At 41.1% G+C, this 21,205-nt stretch overlaps 1 protein-coding gene across 4 annotated transcripts in view; it reads left to right on the top strand.

Annotated features, from left to right (window-relative positions):
- Tex2 (testis expressed 2) overlaps nt 1–21,205 on the top strand; it is a 111,475-nt gene that overhangs the window by 43,171 nt on the left and 47,099 nt on the right. For all 4 annotated transcript variants that reach the window (XM_026402248.2, XM_026402249.2, XM_026402245.2 and 1 more), the window contains exons 2-3: nt 1,280–2,948; nt 20,788–20,988. In XM_026402248.2, coding sequence (XP_026258033.1) covers nt 1,305–2,948; nt 20,788–20,988 — 1,845 coding nt within the window. In that variant the 5' untranslated portion in view covers nt 1,280–1,304. The remainder of the gene's footprint in view (nt 1–1,279; nt 2,949–20,787; nt 20,989–21,205) is intronic.

Genomic DNA, 21,205 nt, shown 5'->3' with positions numbered 1-21,205 from the left:
GCGGAGAAAATCAAATTAGAGGAGAAAAGATTTATTTTGGCCCCTGGTTTCAGAGGCTTCAGTCCATGGCCCCTAGGCTCTTCTGTCTCTGAGCCTGTGGCGAGGCAGAACATTATGATGGGGAGCACGTGGTAGAGTAAAGCTGTCACCTCATGGCAGCCAAGAAGTTGCTTTTATAGCAAAGCCCCTCCCACCAAATCCATTAAGCTATGAATCCATAAGTGGATTAATTTATTTATGAAGTCAGATCCCTCGTGATCCAGTCATTTCCTCAAAGCCCCACAACTGAATACTGCTGTGCTGGGGATTAAGCCTTCAACACAGGAGCCTTTGTGAGATATTTAAGATCCAAACTGTAGCAGGTTGAAAGTGATTAAGGAGAGGTAAAATGTACCAGATGTCGGGAGGTGGTTTAGTGTCTTATATTTTGATGCCCAACTCTCCAGGTGTCTGTTTCTTTCCAGTTAACTGCTTAGCACCAAAAGGGCAGAGAGCCTGGTGAAGGTGTGTCTCACTGCACTCCTTGGTAAAGTTCTTGTTTGGTGATAGGCTGTAGAATCAATACTTAATTTTTCTGCCATTTGAATAATAGATTCAGTTTAAAATAGATGTTTGCTTTATTCTGAAGCCTCATGTCTTCATGGCCTCCTAAATACCTTGGTCTTATGGTGCGTATCATTTGGAAGATAAAGAAGCCAATCATGGTGATTAGTTTACAAATTTCCACACTTGGAAACTTTGCCACTTACTTGTAATGGCAAGATGGCACAGTGTTGGCATCCACAAGCCAAATAATTGTTAGAATTGCAGTGAAAATTGAAGGGGAAGCAATACCCACCCTGGGCTAGCTCTTTACAGCCAGACGACCACTGGTGAAATTTTTGTTCCAAGGTCATTAAAATCCCCAGGATGCTACATTTGCTTCTGGATACTGGTAACATCTATTGTTCCAGTATCTCAAGCCTTGCAGTAGAGAATTGCTGATAGAAAGGAGCCAGTAAAAAGGAGGAAGCAGTTATTCAGATGTTGTGAAGTAAGACAGATTGTGTGGCATTTATAATACTAGCGTAGTTTGCTTATAAAAGAGAATGCCTAACTAAAATTAATCTAGTGAAAATTAAGCCATTAACCTGCTGAAATGAAAAGCAGTGGATGTCTGCCAAATAAAAGAATGATCACCATTTAAACTGAGCTTCATCTGGGCTCGCCATTCCACAAATGGCAGTGTGTCTTTGGAGAGAACACTCTCTGATTTCTGTTTTTCTCACTGTTTTCACAGAGCCTGAGCCCTAGTGAAGCCTGCAATGACAAGTCTGAATGGTCGCCATGCCGAGAAAACCATTGACATGCCAAAACCATCAGCCCCCAAAGTGCACGTGCAGAGGTCCGTGTCCCGAGACACCATCGCCATTCACTTCTCGGCATCCGGGGAGGAGGAGGAGGAAGAGGAGGAGGAGTTCCGGGAGTACCTCGAAGAGGGACTGGATGACCAAAACATTGTAACGGGGCTTGAAGCCAAGGAGGACCTCTACCTTGAACCCCAAGGTGGTCATGACCCCGTGGGCCCTGCCACCTCACCTATCCTGGCAGATGGACTGTCTGGGTCCCAGGCCCCTGCCATTTTGCCCATCTCTGAGAACACTGTAAAGCTGTTGGAGTGCCCTGCTCCGGCAGTGCAAGTATTAAGTACAGTGCCATTGGCTCTGTCCCCAGGGTCATCTTCATCAGGGCCCTTAGCTAGCTCTCCCAGTGTGTCGTCCCTTTCTGAGCAGAAAACCAGTTCTTCCTCCCCGTTGTCCTCTCCTTCCAAGTCTCCTGTCCTCTCATCCAGTGCCTCATCCTCCACCCTTTCCAGCGCAAAACCCTTCATGAGCCTAGTAAAATCCCTGTCGACCGAGGTGGAGCCAAAAGAATCCTCACACCCCCCAAGGCACAGGCACTTGATGAAGACATTAGTCAAGTCTCTGTCCACGGACACTTCCAGGCAGGAGTCGGAATCTGTGTCCTATAAGCCCCCCGACTCCAAATTGAACTTACACCTGTTCAAGCAGTTCACGCAGCCTCGAAACACGGGTGGAGACTCCAAAACTGCACCTTCTTCCCCGCTGACTTCTCCTTCTGATACTCGCTCCTTTTTTAAAGTGCCCGAAATGGAGGCGAAAATCGAAGACACTAAACGACGCCTTTCAGAAGTCATATATGAGCCTTTTCAGCTCCTTAGTAAAATTATAGGGGAAGAAAGTGGCAGCCATAGGCCCAAAGCCTTATCTTCAAGTGCTTCAGAACTCTCCAATCTGTCCAGCTTGAACGGGCACTTGGAAAGCAATAACAACTACAGCATCAAGGAGGAGGAATGTGACTCTGAGGGGGACGGTTACAACAGTGACTCCAATGTCCCCAGGAGCGACCTTCCAAAGACCACTGAAGAGCCTGCAAAAGAGGCAGAACTGCGAGTTTCCCAGACGAGCAGTCTGAAGGATTTGGGCCTGAAGACCAGCTCACTGGTTCTTGAGAAGTGTTCTTTGTCTGCCTTAGTGAGCAAAGAAGACGAGGAGTTCTGTGAACTGTACACCGAGGACTTTGACCTGGAAACAGAGGGGGAGGGGAGAGCCGATAAGCCCCCAGATGTCGCTCTCCAGCCAGTGGTGCTTGCAGACGGTAGGGTGGCTCCAGACAGTGAGGACGAGGTGGACTTGGCCACGCAGCACCCAGAATTGCCCATGAAGACGCTGGGCTTCTTTATAATGTGTGTCTATGCGTACCTCATCCTCCCCCTCCCCTACTACATGAGCGGCCTCTTTCTGGGAATTGGCCTTGGATTCATGACTGCAATTTGCATGATCTGGTTTTTTACACCACCAAGTGCTCATAAATGTCACAAGTCACATAAACATCTGCAACACTGGCACACAAGATCACTGGACATCAAAGAACCTGAAATACTGAAGGTAAGCCTCTCCCGGGCCGCCAGCAGGTACACAGGTGTTTTCATAGTCTTACGCTATAGCCAACCACGATGTTTTGGCTAATTGTTAAAGATTTTCACCCAAACAGTGTTTCCAGGACACTCTTCAGTCAGCCAAGACACTCATCTGGTAAATCTCACTCTGGCTCACTTTTGCTGGTGTACCAGGTAGTTTTTCAAAAATCTCCATGGCTCTAGAAAGTAGTCTCTAAACTTGCCAGGGATTTGCTGCTTGTGGAGGATTTGGGTCTTTTAGGGTTAAATATTCTTGAGACTCTGGACTCCTAGAACTGCAAGAAAAGGCAGAGAGGGAGAAAAGACAAATTAATATCCACAGGTGGTCTTTGCTGGCTGTCCTCTCTCCTGTACACAGCAGGGCATGGGCTAGAGAAAGAGATGTCACTTCTCCCCAAGCATGTTGGGTGTCAGGCTCTGGGCCTTCTGTAGGTGCCTGAAAACGATCCATCAGGGTACAAGATGAGTCTATCAGAACTTATATTTATATTTATGTATTTGATTATTGAATTTTTTGCTTATTTTATGTGTTTCATTAACATACACAGTACAAAAGCAGTTGTAGCTTATATAGTTTATAAGACATATGTGATGATGGGCTGGGGTTGAGGCTCAGTGGTAGAGTGCTTGTCTAGCACATGTGGGGCACTGGATTCGATCCTCAGCACTACATAAAAACAAATAAATTAATTAAATAAAGGTATTATGTCTATCTGCAACTGAAAAAAATATTAAAAAAAGACATACATGTCTCTCCATATATACATTTATATGTATGTTTTTATAAATAGGATATAGAATAAAAAATGTTTAGAGTCCACTGATGTATAAAGTTGTCTAATTGTTTTGTTTGCAGTTTTACACATGAGGAGACAGTCTCTGAGAGGTGGTTATTTGTCCAAGGTTTCTTGCTATTTAATTAAGTAACAGGTAGGATTTGGAGCCTGGTGTGCCCTCTTGCTTTCCCCATGACACCTCTGCAGAAAGTTCGTGCCTGGACCTGCCCCAAGAAGCCCTGGCATTATAGAAGAACAAAAAGAACTCAGTTTTGGACCTTATTGATTATAACCTTTAGTTTTTCAAGTTCCAAGCTTGTTTGATTTCCCTATTAAACTAATAGGATTTTTCCTCCACTGTATGTAAATAAGAATGCTCTAAAAGTGGCAGCACAATCTCTCTCCATTGCAAAAAAAAAAAAAAAAAAAAAAAAAAAACCCACAAGGGAAAGAACTCTTTCAGGTCCAAAATGCTATTATTTTATTTTTAAACTTCATAATCTTTTTTCCTTGCTCAAAGGAAATACATGGACATTGTTTAAAAATACACAGAGAATTTCTTTAAAAAACATTTTTTTATCACACCCGTGAGAGGGAACTATTGTTAATTATTTGATATGAAGGGGCTGGGGATGTGGCTCAAGTGGTAGCGCGCTCGCCTGGCATGCGTGCGGCCCGGGTTCAAACCTCAGCACCACATACAAACAAAGATGTTGTGTCCACCAATAACTAAAATAAATAAATATTTTTTAAAAAATTATTTGATATGTAGTCTTAGTCGCCATCTTTTTAAAGTTCCTCATGTGTGTGGGTCTTTGATTTAATGGGATGGTGTATTAGGCAGCTGACCTTTTTTCTTTCTTCCTCATGGCAATATGTTTTTTTAGTTTTTGGTGGACACAACATCTTTATTTTATTTTTATGTGATGCTGAGGATCGAACCCAGCGCCCCATGCATGCCAGGCGAGCACGCTACCGCTTGAGCCACATCCCCAGCCCCCCCTCATGGCAATATGTTATGAGACTGTTTCTTTTTTAAGAGAACTGGTGTTGAGGCGAGGATGTGACACCCTTAAGCTTGGTATTAATATATGAAGTGAAAGCAGAGCAAAGTGACTCATTATGCACCATGGCTCAGCTTTTTGGATAGGGTGGTGCTGTGACTACCTGATTTACATGCCCACTAAGTAAGTTAGTGCCAACTTTTGCCAAGAAAAATTGTGCTTCTACTAATTCCACTGCCTAGACTGGTGTTTAGTTTAAACTGGGTTGAGCACTTACCTGTTTTGGGAAGATTTTAATCTTAATCCAGTCTTTAGATTTGATCCAAACACTGTTATATGTCAGGGGTTTACCAACAACCACAGGATGCCATTGGAGTGGGATTTTCATGCTGTAATAATAGTTCAGGTGCTTTAATCTGATCATTGGAACAGTAAAGGCAACACTATGAGCTGAACATCTTCAGTGGGCTAGACTTAGGTCATTCATTACCTTACTCAATCCTCATCACAATGCTATTCAGTTAGGGTATGTGCTCATGAAGAAATGGAGGCCCATTTAAGTTATTTATTCATGGTCACACAGTTAGTGGTTGGTGGAAACATGCAGGACTAACCTTTTCTTTTAGAAGGTATCTTAGTCCATATTCTGTTGTTAATCACATACTACCACAGACTGGGTAAGTTGAAAAGAGGTCTATTTTGAGTCACGGATCTGCCCTAGGGTTGAGGGGTCACATCTGATGATGATGTTCTTACTGGCAGAATCCCAAGGCAGCACAGGGCATCACCTGGCAGGAAACAGGGAGGGAGGGAGGAGAGAGAGAGAGAGAGAGAGAGAGAGAGAGAGAGAGAGAGAGAGAGAGAGAGTGTGTGTGTGTGTGTGTGTGTGTATTCATTCTCTGGTCTCTCCCCCTTTTCTTTTAAAACCATGAGTATTCATTTGTAGGACCTCCACTACAAAACCTTATCTAATCCTAATTATCTCTTAAAGGCCCCATCTCAAAATACAATGATCAGATTAAGTTTCCACCCTCTTAATATCTAATATCTCACAATGAGGATTAAACTGCAACATGAGTTTTAGAAGGGTCAAACTATAGCAGAAGGTGTTTTGCTGTGTCCAGGATAAACCCATTTGAATCTTCCTTTTACAGAACTAGTACTTTAATGTTTTCATAGAATGACACCTGTAATCCAAGCAAATTGTCTTAGGCTGTCTTATGATTGATTTTGGATGGCTCTGATTGTTGGGAATTCTTTTTCATTCTTAGCCTTAACATTTAGAATGGGTTCATTTCTAATGAGGCAAAGTACAGTTTAGCCTGAATTTTTTTATTTGATGTGCAGGGCAGTTTTTAGAAACCTAGATAAACCCATTCTCTACTTAGAAGAGGGCACTACTTTAGGTTAGAAGGGCATGTTGTATGTTGCAAGCTGAGTATTTCAAATGCAGGTGATCTTTGGGCTAATTAATTTTATTGAGTGGAAGATCATACTCTTGGGAATCACTTTTAAAATATGTCACTTTAGCCAGGATTGGTGGTGCAGGCCTATAATCCCAGTAGCTTGGGAGTCTGAGGTAGAAGGATCACAAGTTCAAAGCTAGCCTCAGCAAAAGCAAAGCACTAAGCAACTCAGTGAGACCCTGACTCTAAATTAAAAAAAAAAAAATAGAGCTAGGGATGTGGCTGAATGGTAGAGTGCCCCTGAGTTCAATCCTCGGTGCCCAACACAACAACAAAAAAACCATTTAGTAGCGTTAATATTAAATTTAGGACCCAAATGTTCTGATTAGAAAAGGAAAGTATATTGGAATCTAACTTTAACCATCTATTTTCTTCTGTTGTATTTTCTCCCTGGGCCTGTATGATACTAGTTATTGTAAAACACTACAAATTTATTTCATGCCTTCATTATAGATGTTCCAGGTAGGTTGGTAGCCTCTTGAGTGTGTTGAGTCAGGGGCCCAGGCCATGTGCATCTGCTCATCACCAAGTCCTCAGCACCTGCTGTGTGTTGGGCATGTGATAAGTCATTGTTGGGTGAGTGGGTGGGTCCACAGATGATGAAAATCTAGTCGGTGACTTGGTATTGACCATATCATCTCCTGATGAAATTGCTTTTTAAAAGGAATCCCTTATGTCTGCTAAAATAACAACAACATACTAGTTTTGGTTGATAGGAATGATTATTTTTTGCTGGGGGGGCGTGGTTACTGGAGATTGAAACCAGGGGTTCTTTATCTCTGAGCTATGTTGTTGTTTAGAAACCATTAGCAATTAAATCAGCTGTCTCCTGCAGTCTGTGCTCTCTCCTGCAATGCTGCCCGCCTGGATTTTGAGAGTTCTGGGAATTGAACCCAGGCTGCCACATGCCAGGCAAGCAGTCCACCACTGAGCTCCACCCCCAGCCCTGCCCTCCTGCATTTTAAAGAGAGTAGAATGGTGGGTGCTGGGGGGAGGATTAGAGAAATGGGCATGGTGGTGAACTCTGGGTTTTCACTCTGCCCCTAGGTTTGTGGCTGTGAAATGATGAGGAAATAGGCCTCAGTTTCTTTATAATACAGGTCTGTTGCTGTGATTGGTTGTGGTTTATCGCTGCCAAAACTCATGTTGACATTTAATTCCCTGTGTAATAGTGTTGGGAAGTGGTGGTCCTTTAAGAGAAGGTGCCACCCTTGTGGAAGGAGTAATATAGTTCTGTAAAATATTAGTTATCCTGAGAGTGGATCATTACAAAGCCAGCTAGGCACCTGCCCTTTTTCTCTCTCTCACACATTTTGCTCTTCCTCATGCCCCTGCCTCCCCCTTTCCTTTCCCCCTACATGGAATAGCACGTGGCCCTACCAGAAGCTGAGCAGAGGCTGCAGCATGCTCTTGGACCTCCAGAGTGCTGATCTGTCGATTTCTTTCCTTTAAAAATTACCCAGACTTGAATATTTTGTTATAGCAACAGAAAGCAGACTGAAGACATCTTTGAACCTGTTTTTGGAATGAGTCAAAAGAGCTACTTTTTAATTTTTTTTTTGTAATGCTGGGGACTGAACCCACGGCCTCATACACACTAAGCAAGCATTGGTTTGAATTATTTTTGTGCACTGGATCCTATTGAGTTTTGTAGAGAAAATGATAATGCAGTTCTGGAGGGCAGGAATGAAAACCTTTAAATAAACAAAACAAACCCCTCTGATACTAGAGGCTCTAAAACTTGCTGTTGGCTAAACTCCCTAATACAGAGGCACAGACTCTCACAGTGATCCTGCATGCTTCATGCCCTCAGTAGACTCCATCTGTAAGCCATGAGCCTGTGGAGCAGGGACCAGGTTGCTCAAAGACTATTTTGGGAGACCACATGTTTTTAAACCTCTGTTCTCATTGAGAGGTTCAGGAGGGGCTTGCAGCCTGAACAGGACTAAGAGCCTAGATCCTTTATTGGTCCCCAAAACAATGCAAGGAGCAGTTTTTCTTCTCTGTGACTTAACATGAGGACAAGGAGGGGAAAAGTAAAGTTTTTCTTTACCTTATCAGGACAGTTTTCATATCCGGTTTACACTGCTGATTTGTATTTAAACATGGTGCTGTAGCAGTGATGGATATGTGTGACAACACACCAAAAAAAGATTAATTTACAGCTAAGAAGTGGCTATTCTCAAAGGCTGGTGACTTCTGAGCCCACACTGTACTCTACCATCTCCCAAGCCAAGTACAGCTGATCAGAATATACTACTCTGGAACATATGCAAGAAGGGCCTCCATGTGGCTAAAGAGCTGTCAGTATCCAAGAAGAACCTCAGGACCATCTCCAACGCCTAAGTGGCTGAGGCGCCTGGAATTTGCCATCCTTCTGCCTCAGCCTCCTGAGCTGTTGGTGTTACAGGTGTGCCCACTGTGCCCAGTGCCCACTCGTTCTCCCCCCCCCCCCGCTCCTTCCACTGTTAGGATTTATTTATTTATTTATTTACAATTTTTATTTGTCCTTTTAGGTATGCATGACAGTAGAGTATATTTTGACATACATACATGGAGTATAACTTATTCTGATTAGGATTCTATTCTTGTGGTTATATATGATGTGGAGTTACACTGGTCATGTATTCATATATGAACATATGAAGGTTAAGTCTGATTCATTCTACTGTCTTTCCTATTCTCATATCCTTCCTGCCTTCCCTTCATTCCCCATGTCTAATCCTGAACTTCTTTTCTTCCCTTACCCCCCTTATTGTTTGTTGATATTTGTATATCAGAACATTCAACCTTTGGTTTCTTGGGATTGGCTTATTTCACTTTGCATGATATTCTCCAGATCCATCTATTTACCAGCAGATGCCATAAAGTCATTCTTTTTTATGGTGGAGTAATATTCCATTGTGTGTATATACCACATTTTCTTTATCATTCATCTGTTGAAGAGTACCTAGGTTGGTTCCATAGCATAGCCATTGTGAATTGAGCTGCTGTAAACATTGATGTGGCTGCATCACTGTTGTAGCCTCATTTTAAGTCCATTGGGTGTATGCCAAGAGTGGGATAACTGGGTCAAATGGTGGTTCCATTCCAGGTTTTCTGAGGAATCTCCACACTGCTTTCCAGAGTGGTTGCACCAATTTGCAGGCCCAACCAGCACCGTATGAGTGAACCTTTTTGCCCACATCCTCATTAACATTTATCATTACTTACTTCACAGTAAAGGAAACAATCAAAAGTGTGAAGAGAGAACCTATAGAATGGGAGAAAATCTTTGCCACCTGCACCTCAGAGTATTAATCTCCAGAATATATAAAAAACTCACAAAACATAACACTAAAAAAAAAAAAAAACCCATTCAATAAATGGGCAGAGGAACTGAACAGCCAATTCACAGAAGAAATATAATCAGTCAACAGATATATGAAAAAGGTTCAATATCTCTATTATAGAAATGCACATTAAAACTGCACTGAGATTCCATCTTACTATAGTCAGAATGACAATTATCAAGAATACACGTAATGATAAATGTTCTTAATGTGTGGGGAGGTCATGGTCAATGTGAAGAAGCACAGGAGAGCTGAGTGTGGTGATACATACCTGGAATCTCAGCAGTTCTCGAGGCTGAGGCAGGAGGATCATAGGTTCTAGGCCAGCCTCACCAACTTAATGAGGCCCTAAGCAAGTTAGTGAGACCCTGTCTCAAAAAAAATAAAAAGGGTTGGGGATGTGACTCATTATTAAGCAACCCCAGGTTCAATCCCCAGCCCCCCGCCCCCACTTAATGTATGGTTTTTATAAATATAGCTATTTCCCCCTCTCCTCCCCCCGAAAAAAACAGCCTGGGAGAAAGGTTGCCTTGGGCATCCAGCTCAAGTGAGGAGTGATTGCCTAGAAGCAAGGCAGCCACTGGAGCCTTAGGAGAAGCTAATGGACTTAGAACCTGGCATGCTGGGTCAGGTAGCAAAACGCAGGGCCACCATAGTGACAGCCCTGGCATGATAAATCTCTGGAGTTCTTTTTTGGGTGACTGACTAGATGTCCTGAGATGGAGACCCTTGGAAAGAATGGGTTGGGTCTGGGAGAATGAGGCATTTAGAGTCAGCATATTGTACTCAGGATGTTTGCCACACATTCTTAATTGGATTGGATGGTTCGTCTTCAAAAATGTACTTGTCACTTGGCCAGGAGTATATTTCATTCAGTGCCTCTGTACACCAACCTTTCTATGTTTGTTACAAAAAACTTCCTGAAGATTTCGTAAGGTTCTTGGATTTATGTTTGAGGTGTGACTCAGATGCAGTTTTGAATTATATTCATGAGCAGGTTCTTTATCTTAGACTTACAAATCAACAGCAGAATATAGCAATAGGCTATCAGTTTCCAGAATGATAATCTGTTTCTGTTTTTAAAATATGGCCTAGAACATTCACTAGAATTATTTTCACACCATTGCAGAGACTAGTAGAAGTGAATTTTAGAGAGCCATTTTATTTTCTTTAGATCAGTTAGATATTTATTACAAGAAGCACAGATTTTTCACAGTAATTAAGTTCAATGGATATAGGCTTTGGTTTTGATATATAGAAGAGTAATTTTGTAGGGAGGACATTTGAGAAGAAATTCTAGCTTATAAATTTAATCTCAATTTTATGAAGTTTTTCTTCTTCTTCTTCTTTTTTTTTTTTAATAAACTAGAGTGAACAAATTGATAGGAGAAAATAGCCTCATTATGTACAGCCAAGATAGACTTGGTTGCTTTCTGTTGGTATCTTATAACTCTCAGTGTAAGTAAAAGAAATATAAAATTACTTCTTTCTTTTGTATACTTAAGTGAAAATGTTCTGCCTTCATAATGAGTCACATGAGTTTTTTTTTATACCTTTATTTTATTTATTTGTATGTGGTGCTGAGGATCAAACCCAGTGCCTCACACATGCTAGGCAAGCGCTCTTCACTGAGCTACAACCCCAGCCCTCACTTGAGTTTTTAATGTATGGCTTTTATAAACATAGCTATTTCCTAGTGTACCTTTTTGCTAGAAAATTTATCAGGGAAGATGGCTTCAGTGCAGGTGGCCCTCACTTACAAGCAAGTAGGTATCTGATGATGGTCCCCTCTTCCCCCATTTTTCCAATTTCCATCCAACTCATAAACTTATGATGTGGCTGAATTGTTATTCTGGTTCATCTATGTATGAGAACAGTTTATAGCATCTCAAAAACGTATCCTGAATTCTGAGTTGGTATTCCAGGACCATCTCTGGTTTTGTTCCATGTATCATCTGTGGAGTGAGGAAAGAGATTGTGGGTCTAAGATTTTTCAAATCATACTTTTTTGGAAGAAAAAGATATTAACTATGGAAAAAATGCTAGATGTCTTTTTCACCCCCAAGTTTATGTTTAATATATAAAGAAGGAATAAAATACCTTAAAGACTATTCTTATTGAAAGTGCCATTGACCTGGCACTGTGGTACATGACTGTAATCCCAGTTATTTGGAGGCTGAAGCAGGGGGATTGTAAGTTCAAGGCCAGTCTGGGCACCTTGGTTTGAGACCTTGTCTCTAAAAAAGGGCTGAGGATGTAAACCCAGTGCCTCTGGGTTTAATTCCCAGTACTGCCAATAAAAGAAAAAGTTTTTTCTAAGACGAGTATGTAAACAAGATGGCCCCAGGTGTGTGTTTTTGTGTTGGTGCCCACACCACTATTATTACTCATTGTTTTATTCTGATGCTTCTTTCTTTCAGTGGTGTCCAAATGAGTTCCAACAAGACTCTATCAGTAGGGCTGGGGATGTGGCTCAAGCGGTAGCGCGCTCGCCTGGCATGCGTGCGACCCGGGTTCGATCCTCAGCACCACATACCAACAAAGATGTTGTGTCCGCCGAGAACTAAAAAATAAATATTAAAAATTCAAAAAAAAAAAGACTCTATCAGTAAGAAAATATTAAAATTTTATTTTATTTTTTTTTTCTGGCTAAGAAATGAAATAAGCCTTGTGATATTTAACATACAGATGATTATATATTGACCTTTGTCCAAAAGCCTTGGAAATTATTAATAAGACTATTTGAAATAATGAATTTACATCTGTTATCATTAACAGTGAGCCTCACCCTTAGCATATATATTGTACCTTAAGATGTCAGTTAAAAGCTGGGTGTGGTGGCGCACACGTGTAATCCCAGCAGTTTAGAAGACTGTGGCAGGAAGATTGTAAGTTAAAGTGAGCCTCAGCAACTTAGTGAGACCCTAAGTAACTCAGTGAGACCTTGTCTCAAAATAAAATACAAAAAAAGGGGGGGGGCCTGGGGATGTGGCTCAGTAAGTACCTTTGGGTTCAATCCCCAGTTTAAAAAAAAAAAAGTCAGTTAAAGATAGTTTGAAAGTATCATAATGGAAAAACTAAAAATTAGCAAAATGTCTAATTACTTCATCTTTTACTCTATTTTCATTTTATAAAAGTTGTATTAAGGGCTACAGTTGTGGCTCAGTGGTATAGCGCTTGTGTAGCATGTGTGAGGCACTAGGTTAGATCCTCAGCACCACATAAAAATGAATGAATAAATAAAATAAAGGTATAAAAATGTAATAACATTAATTTTTTTAAAGCTGTATTAAAACGTGACTTTAAGTAAAGGTACATATTGTTGGTACATATTAACAAATTTGTTTGATGAGATGTGTGATCTGGAAAGATTGGAGACTACTATTTTATTTGCTTACTGATCTATTCTAATTTCAACACTTACTACTATGATTATCATGTATTAACATAAATAAGACTTTGGTTATTGCAGTGGTTCATCTGAGATTACTTTCTTTGGCCACATAATTAACTGCCTTTTATTTCCTACTTTGTTGCAGTCTGTTAGAATGCATTAGAATTAAAAACTCTCCTGACTTTGAGAGGTGCCCCCTGGAGGATAGGGAGAGCTGGGATAAAGGCCCTTTTCCCAGAGCCTGTGGCTTTAGCCCTGACACTTATGATTTTAGTGACATATTTGTGAAGGTGACCTTGAAATAGGCAGTTGGAAGATGTGAATGACATCGAAGCTGGCACTTTCTTCCCTTAATTATTTTTTGCTTTTAATATTCTTTGTTATATTTTTGAGTAGCAGATAGCCATCATTCCTTGTATGAATTCTATATATCTGCAGGTTGCTTGTCTTTCATAAATAAGGTTAAATTTGTATCTAAGATTCTATAATGATTATTAGGTTGTTTCTTACCTAATCTCAAACTCCATAGTCTGTGATGTTATGTTTTGTTGCTGTTGTTGTTTGTTTGTGGGAACAAGGTAAAGCCCAGAGGCACTTTACCACTGAACCACATCCCTAGCCCTCTTTATTTTTTATTTTGAGACAAAGTCTCCCTAAGTTGCTTGAGACCTCATTAAGTTTCTGAGGCTAGCCTTGAACTGAACCTGCCTCAGCCTCTCGAATCACTGGGATCACAGACATGCACCACCACACTTGGCTCTGATGCTGTTTTTAACTGATAATTCTAGTGTTTGAGCATTAATAGGAAGTAAGCCTGGTAAAGAGGAACTCCTGCTTTTGTTTTAGTTTGGGAACAAAAGAATAATCACCTTTTCGTGTGCTTCAGAGATGGTTCTTAGTAGCAGTGGTCTCAATTTAGGATTTGCTTCTTCCCTGGTAGACTCAAAAGAAGGAATGAACCAGGATCTGGGTGATGGGCAGGTGCATAGGCCAGTGCAGCCATAGTGAAAACACACTGTGTAGTGGTGTCAGCTCAGGCTCCCTGTGCACTGGAGGCAGAGGAATTCCCATCGCTTCCTTAGGCCAGAGGGCTGGCACTTTTCTCAGCTCAGCATTAAACTGCATAAGAGAGCATTGGCCTTGAACTCCTCTTTGGCACCATAAACTCAAAGTGAGCACAATAATAGTTCTTCCAGACTTTATTATTTTGCAAAAGGTTAATTGTAGCTTTTAATCTCTCCAAGTATTAAAAGGGCCCCTTTATAGATTGTGGTTTGTACTTTCGGCCAAACGTGGCATCTAAATCCAGTAGGGAATTGAAGACAAACCCCTGACCTTTTACAAACACCATCACAGGACCAGTCTGTGGGCCAGACTGCTGCAGCCTGCTGACTGGGTCATTGTCTCCAGTGGCAGGCACTGTCTCCATTTTAATAATCTCAGCTTCAAAAGAAATGAGTCTCATCTGGGATGTTTTAGTGTGGGTTGAGGGCATTTCATTTTTGTTTTTGTTTTTTCCAGTTGAGCTCTTGAAACAGAATGGGGTCCTAGTTGTCTACCACATCTGTTTATGTCCATTCCAGTGCTTCATACCAAAATAAAGTCGCAGAAACACCTCACTTGGTGAGAATTTTAGAACAGGTGAGCAGTAGACAGTGGGCACTGTGTGGGGAGCAGAGTAAAGGCCATGGGGTTGCCATCTGCCCTCAAGACTGGATATTTGACTGCTGAAGTCTAGAAATTCCACGTGCAGCTTAATCCAGGGAGTTATTCAAGTCCCAGGAAAAAACTTGGCTGGTTGATGGTATGAAAAGATGATTAGGTTTGCACTAGGAAATCGCTTTCTGCAAGAGCAGCCTGGGTCAGATGACTAGGGGGGCACCTTAGGGACAGAATCCAGGAGGGCTGGAGGAGAGTCATACTGGCCAGCCTTTTGTCCTGAGACTCCAAAGACTAATCTGCACTCTTGACTACCTGTCTGGTGTGGGTCAGGTTAAGGTAGCCCCTGTGATTCTCTCAGGGTTTCCTGTCAACATTTGTAATGTTCTGCAAAAAGCCTTGGGTAGGAGGCTGCAAAACCCCTCTCTTCTCCAGATAAGAAAGAACTGATTTAAATTCTGTTCTGAAAAGCTTTAACCCTTACTCAAGATTCTTTCTTGCTCTGTACAACTTTGTGCAGTTTTACCTTGATTTTTCTCTTTGAGAACAGTGATAAGTCTTCTCCTTCCAAGTTACTGCCTGGCGTGTTCCTTTGTGTGCCTCCAGTTATGCAGCCTGCTCTCCAAATACAGGCTGCAGGGGCACGCCAGCCTGCTCTGCTTACCTGTGATTGCCAGGGATTTCACATACTCCTCACACCCACCCTCTGAATTTCGCTTCATTTATGTGGTCAATCAGTAAACGTTTGTTACTACACGGGTTGATAAACTGATCCCTGTTCTGTGGAGTTTGTAACTCAGTTCACTAAACCAGGCAGTTAACAGGTACAGTGACAGGAGCAGAGTAACAGAGAAGGTAGCTTTCTGGGAGTAGTACTGCCTTTTCCTTGACCTGAGGGGTGCCTGGGCACTAGCGTACTGTGAGCTGGGGTAGGGGTCGGTGTTATACATGGATCCCAGGTAGGAGCCCACAACTCAAGAGTTAGGGAGACTTGGTTCAAGTCCCAGATGGTGCCACTCTCTAGACCTTGGGAGTCACATCCCTTCCCCTCTTACCACTTTCCTCACTTGTGAAGTTGTAGGGAATTAGCAGAAGAAATAATGCACCTGAGATACTTGGAGATACAGTGTGTGCTTCAATGCTAGCTACTATAAAGTGCTAAATATTAGCACTTTAAAAAGCATAGACTTAAAATTTGTTCACATTTGGTGTTTAAATTATTCCTCAAAAAGTACTGTCAATATGCAGAAAAATGATTGTGGCTTAGGCATAGAATAAGGTAGGGATGAGGGAGGCATACAGTAAGCCATGCTGGACCCTTTTACAGGGGGAGAAACTGGGGGTCCAAGGGCTAAGCATCACCCAACCTATTGGCAAGTGGTGAAAGCAGGACTGGGACCCAAGATGCTTTGCAGTTCTGCTAAGGTGTATGGTTGGTGTCAGTACCTGTGTTTTGACCAACAGTCTTTTATGTCATCAAATAGGAGCAGGATAGGGTCTCACTTAAATTAACACATGATTATTCACAACTGAATGTGCAAATGAAATCTTGATTCATGGGTGGCTGTGTGTGTGTGTGTGTGTGTGTGTGTGTGTGTGTATGTATGTATGATTGAGTTTAGCCTTTAGTAGATCTTTGGCAAAAAGAAAGAAACATGGTAGTTCAGGTTCTGGAAGGAGAAAATATGAAGTTGAAAGGGAAGGAGAAACCACAGCAGCTGAGGAATCTGAGAAGATAGGTAGGAAGAGGAGGGCCAGGCAAGCTCTTCCTTAGAAGAAGGAAGCACCTGGGGACTCTCCCAAGGGCAGGATTCTCCTAGGCCTGCCTCTGGCTTCTCATCTCTGTCACCCTAGTACTCCAGGTAGGATTTTGTGATTTAGACTATGTAGGTAGGGGGCCCAACACTGTTCTCTCCTTCATATTCCTGTGAGTCAGGTTATTCTAGAATTTCTGGAATTGGGTGAGGGGTAGAAGGTGACCTGTACCTGTCAGAGTTGTCAGCAAAGAAAGGTAACTGCTTACTTATCTCAGAGTGCCCCGGAGAGGACACATGCTGGCAGGGCCAGCTCTCCAGGCTGGGGGGTGGAGCACCCAACCTTCTGGCAAAAAACCAGATCCCCAAAGCACTGTGGGAAAAGGTTGCCCTTGTTAAACCAGATACTTGGATTTTTTTTTTTTTTAACTAGGATTTTCTTAAGGACAATAATTGACCCAAAACTTGTTATGGCAGAATAATGGCTCATCTCCTGAGTGTGTCTGTCCTGTAAAAAGATGAGCTGGTGCTGCTTATGTCCCAATGCATGTGTCTGTGTGTTTTGCTTTCTAAATCTGAAAATCTAAGGAATAAACTGAAAACTTGACCTCTGTTTGTCCGTAAATTGAGTATTTTTTTAATATTTATTTTTTAGTTGTAGCTGGACATAATACCTTTATTTATTTATTTGTTTGTTTGTTTGTTTGTTTATGTGGTGCTGAGGATCAAACCCAGGGCCTCACATGTGCTAGGTGAATGCTCTACTGCTGAGCCACAACCCCAGCTCCAAATTGAGTATTTTTTAATGTTACTATAGAATTTTAATGTTAGAACTCTAAGAGTTTAAAAGCTTAAGTTTTTTTTAAACCTAGATTTTAAGAAAATTCTTATTCCTATGTTTTTAATATGGCAGGTAGTTTTGTTTGTTTGTTTCTAAAGGGTTTTGAATCTCTACAACAGACGTTTCATCTGGAAATGAGATGACATTCTGTAATTTAATTATTCAAAACACCTGGTAAAACAGCATGAAACTGCCATTACTGAGTTTGAGGCCTCTTGTGATAAAGACTATGTGTATTGGAAGCAATAGAAAGAAGTTAGAGGAGGGGATTGGGGCTTTAGCTCAGTTGGTGGGGTTCTTGCCTCGCATGCCCAAAGCCCTGGGTTCAATCCTCAGTACCGCCAAAAAAAAAAAAGTTGGAGGATTTTGCTGGTTCTGCTGTGCCAGTTGTCTAAGGGTCCTCTACTATCTCATACAGAAACCTCCCACCACATGTGGGCATAGTGCACTTTAAGAGTAGTTAGCTGGAACCAGATGTGCTGGAGGTGTAAAGTGCACACTGGGTTTTGAAGGCTTAGTTACAGTAAAACAAAGAATGTAAAATATCATCCATTTTTTATATTGATTACATGGTGAAATATATTTTGGATATATTGGGTTGAATCGAACACATGGTTAAAATGAATTTGACCTGCTTATTTTTTCATTTTTAATAAGACTATCAGGCAATTTAAAATAACACATTTTCATGCCTCACATTAATGGCTCACATTATATTCTCATTGGCCAGTACCTTCCTGGGTAATTCTGCATTTTCTGACTTAGGCAGGAAAGACAAAATGAAAACAATTGGAGAGAAACCACCTTTTATTCCTAAGTGGCTCTTATTCTTAAAACAGATAATTAACCAGTCCAATCTCAGGAATTTCAAAAGGCAGAATCTTCCACAGCTTACATTACTCTGAATCAGTCTTTATCTGAGAATCACATCACAATATAATGACTGTTTTTTTTCCCCCCTCCTTCTTCTTCTTCAACCCCTCCAGTCTGGTGGATGGTAGCTATAATTTTAGGGATTTTGTCCAAAATGCCAGTACTTTGTTCATTCCATTGGCTCTTTTCCTTATCTTTGTTCATTCCATTGGTTTTTTTCCATATCTTTGTAATATTACTGGAAATTAATGAAAAATATTTTATCTGGCAATATTGTTGCAGTAATGCTTGTCCTATATCAAATTATGATGATTTTAATTCAAAATAGAAATTAAATAAATGCTGAGCACCTCAGCAAAGGTGTTCTGGTGGAACATAAAACTATTGCACGCACTTCGTACCTCAGGTTGCCTCTACTATAACCAGGCCATGCACACTCAACACATAGGACTCAAGAATAAACCAGAAGGGACTCTGGTCAAATGGCTAGCAAGCTGCTGTTTAGTCCAGTCGTCATTCCCTGATCCTGAGAGGTTCTCAGGCATCCGCTCCTCCTTCCCTTGCTACATGGATTCTTTTGGGATTTAGTTGCTCTGCAAATGGATAGTCTGGCATTGGGTATAGGGACCTGAGGCAGCCCAGAAAAATCAGATCTGCTTCAAAGCTCTTGATTAAATTGGCTTTATAACTTTAGCCCTAGGAAACCTTTATGTAAGACAGTATTTTCTGTGTAAAGAGGTGTTTAGTCAAAATAGTTGTGTTTAAGAGGATGAATACATTTGGAGAAAATTCCACCCAAGAGCAGAATGATATTTTTTTCAAGTGCGCACAGACCTGTCACCAAAATAGACCATCTCTGGGACATAAAGTAAACCTTAACAAAATTTAAAAATTGATATTATATAGAGGATGTTCTCTGACCCTATGGTAATTAGGCTAGAAATCAATAACAGAAAGATAACTGGAAATTTCTCATTGGAAATTAAAAAACTTACCTCTAGATGGCTTGTGGGTTCAAAGATAGAGTCCAAAAGGAAATTAGAAGATATTTTCAATTAAATGAAATTTCAGCTTAAGCATTGCTTAGAAGGAGATTAATAACATTAAAAGTTTATATTAGAAAAGAAGAAGCATTTAACAAAAGCACGAATTCATGGTTTAAAACCTTTCTACTGCTGGGCACAGTGGGACACAGCTTCAGCAATGGTGAGGTGCTAAGCAACTCAGTGAGACCCTGTCTCTAAATACGATAAAAAATAAGGTTGGGGATGTGGCTCAGTGGTTGAGTACCTCTGAGTTCAATCCCTGGTACAAAAACAAACAAACAAACAAACAAAAAAACACCTTTCTACAAAGAAAACCTGAGGCCAAGATGGCTTCATTGGCATAATCTAACAAACCCTTAAGGAAGAAGTAATATTAATTCTATACAAACTCTTCTGGAAAATAGAGAAGAGGGAACACTTCCTAGTTCATTTAATGAGGCTTACTACTGTGGATCCCAAAAGAGGGTTTTCCCCACAGACTCTACAGACATTGAAAGGGTCAGAGGGAAGTACTACAAACAACACGAACTATCAGAGTTTACTCCAGAAGGAATATGTAGCCTGAGTAGCCCGTTAGGAATTAAAGAAATGGGTTTAAAATCCTTCTAAAAAGAAAACTCTAGGCCAGATGACTTTATTGGCAAATTCTACCAAATAATAATTCTTCACATGATCTTCCAGAAAATACCAAAAGATATTACATGAAAATAATAGATCACTTACCTTCATGATCTTAAAGGACAAATGAACAAAATATCAAGTCAAATCCAGCAGTGTATCCAGCAACACCAGGGCTGGGTGTTGCTCTGTAGTAGAGCACTTGCACAGCATGGGCAAGGCCCTGCTTAAAGCCTCAGCACTGTTTACAAAAGAAGAAAAAGAATCATAATGTTATACTGGTAACCTGACTTCTCAGTATAAAAAGCCTTAATTTTGTACTGTTCCTGGTTTCTATCATGTCAAAATTCCTACCCTAGTCAGGTACAAGCTACCTGAAGTCACTGAGCATGAAGTCGGGAAGTGTCTAGGGTCAGCTCTCATGAACTTCTTCACATCGCGACCAATGCATGACTAGTCCTGAAAATGTAAGACTGAGACATTACATTACAGTGGAGGGCTGGGGTTGTGACTCCGTGGCAGAGCACTTGCCTTGCACATGTGAGGCACTGGGTTCCATCCTCAGCACCACAAAAATAAACAAACAAAAAGAGCTGGGGATGTACCTTAGAGGTAACACACCCTGTGGTTTAATCCCCAGGACCAAAAAAAGGTCCAGCTGGGTGAGAGGGTCGGATTACTAATCCCAAAGGAGGTCTGGCAGAGAAACTTGTTCAGTTACATGAACAAAACTTTTTAGTTTCCAGATTTGCTTGTCAACTTAAAAAAAAAAATAAAAAGAAAAAAATCTTTTATTTAGATAATGGGGCATTGCTATTCTTCCCCCAGATCAATTTTTTGGATTATCAAAACCATACCAAATTACTCCTCAATACCAATTAGCCTTCCAGCTAGCAGTGTCTTAGTAATGTCTAGTCTAAATTGACACCTGCATCATAAGTCAAGCTTGGTTTCAGTGAGCTGAGTACCACAGTGTTCATAATGTTCACACAGAACCCAATGAGTGTTTGCTCTGCTTTACTAATGCAAGTTTTTCTCCACCAGGGATGGATGAATGAGATTTGCAACTATGATCCAGAAACTTACCATGCAACTCTGACACATTCTGTCTTTGTTCGACTTGAGGGTGGAACCTTAAGACTTTCAAAGCCCAATAAAAACATATCTAGGAGGGCGAGCTACAATGAAACAAAGCCAGAGGTCACCTACATCAGCCAGAAAATCTTCGACCTCTCGGACAGCAAGGTAAGCCCAAGTGATTTGGGAAGTAGAGTTCAACTGAATGAAAAGCATCTGGAATCATGATTGCTTTACTGTATTTTTCCCCTAAAAAGGTTTTATTTTTGTTTTTTGTTGTTTAAGGAATAGTCTACTTTGTGACAGTACCTCTCAGATTTTAATGCATATATAAGTCACCTGGGCATCTTTGAAAATATAGATTCTGATTCAGCAACTTTGGGCA

This window comes from Urocitellus parryii, chromosome 7 (genome assembly GCF_045843805.1).
Source record: "Urocitellus parryii isolate mUroPar1 chromosome 7, mUroPar1.hap1, whole genome shotgun sequence".
NCBI classification, from domain to species: domain Eukaryota; kingdom Metazoa; phylum Chordata; class Mammalia; order Rodentia; family Sciuridae; genus Urocitellus; species Urocitellus parryii.
The sequence above is the reverse complement of the archived record's forward strand: the minus strand, read 5'-3'. Positions and strand labels throughout refer to the sequence as shown.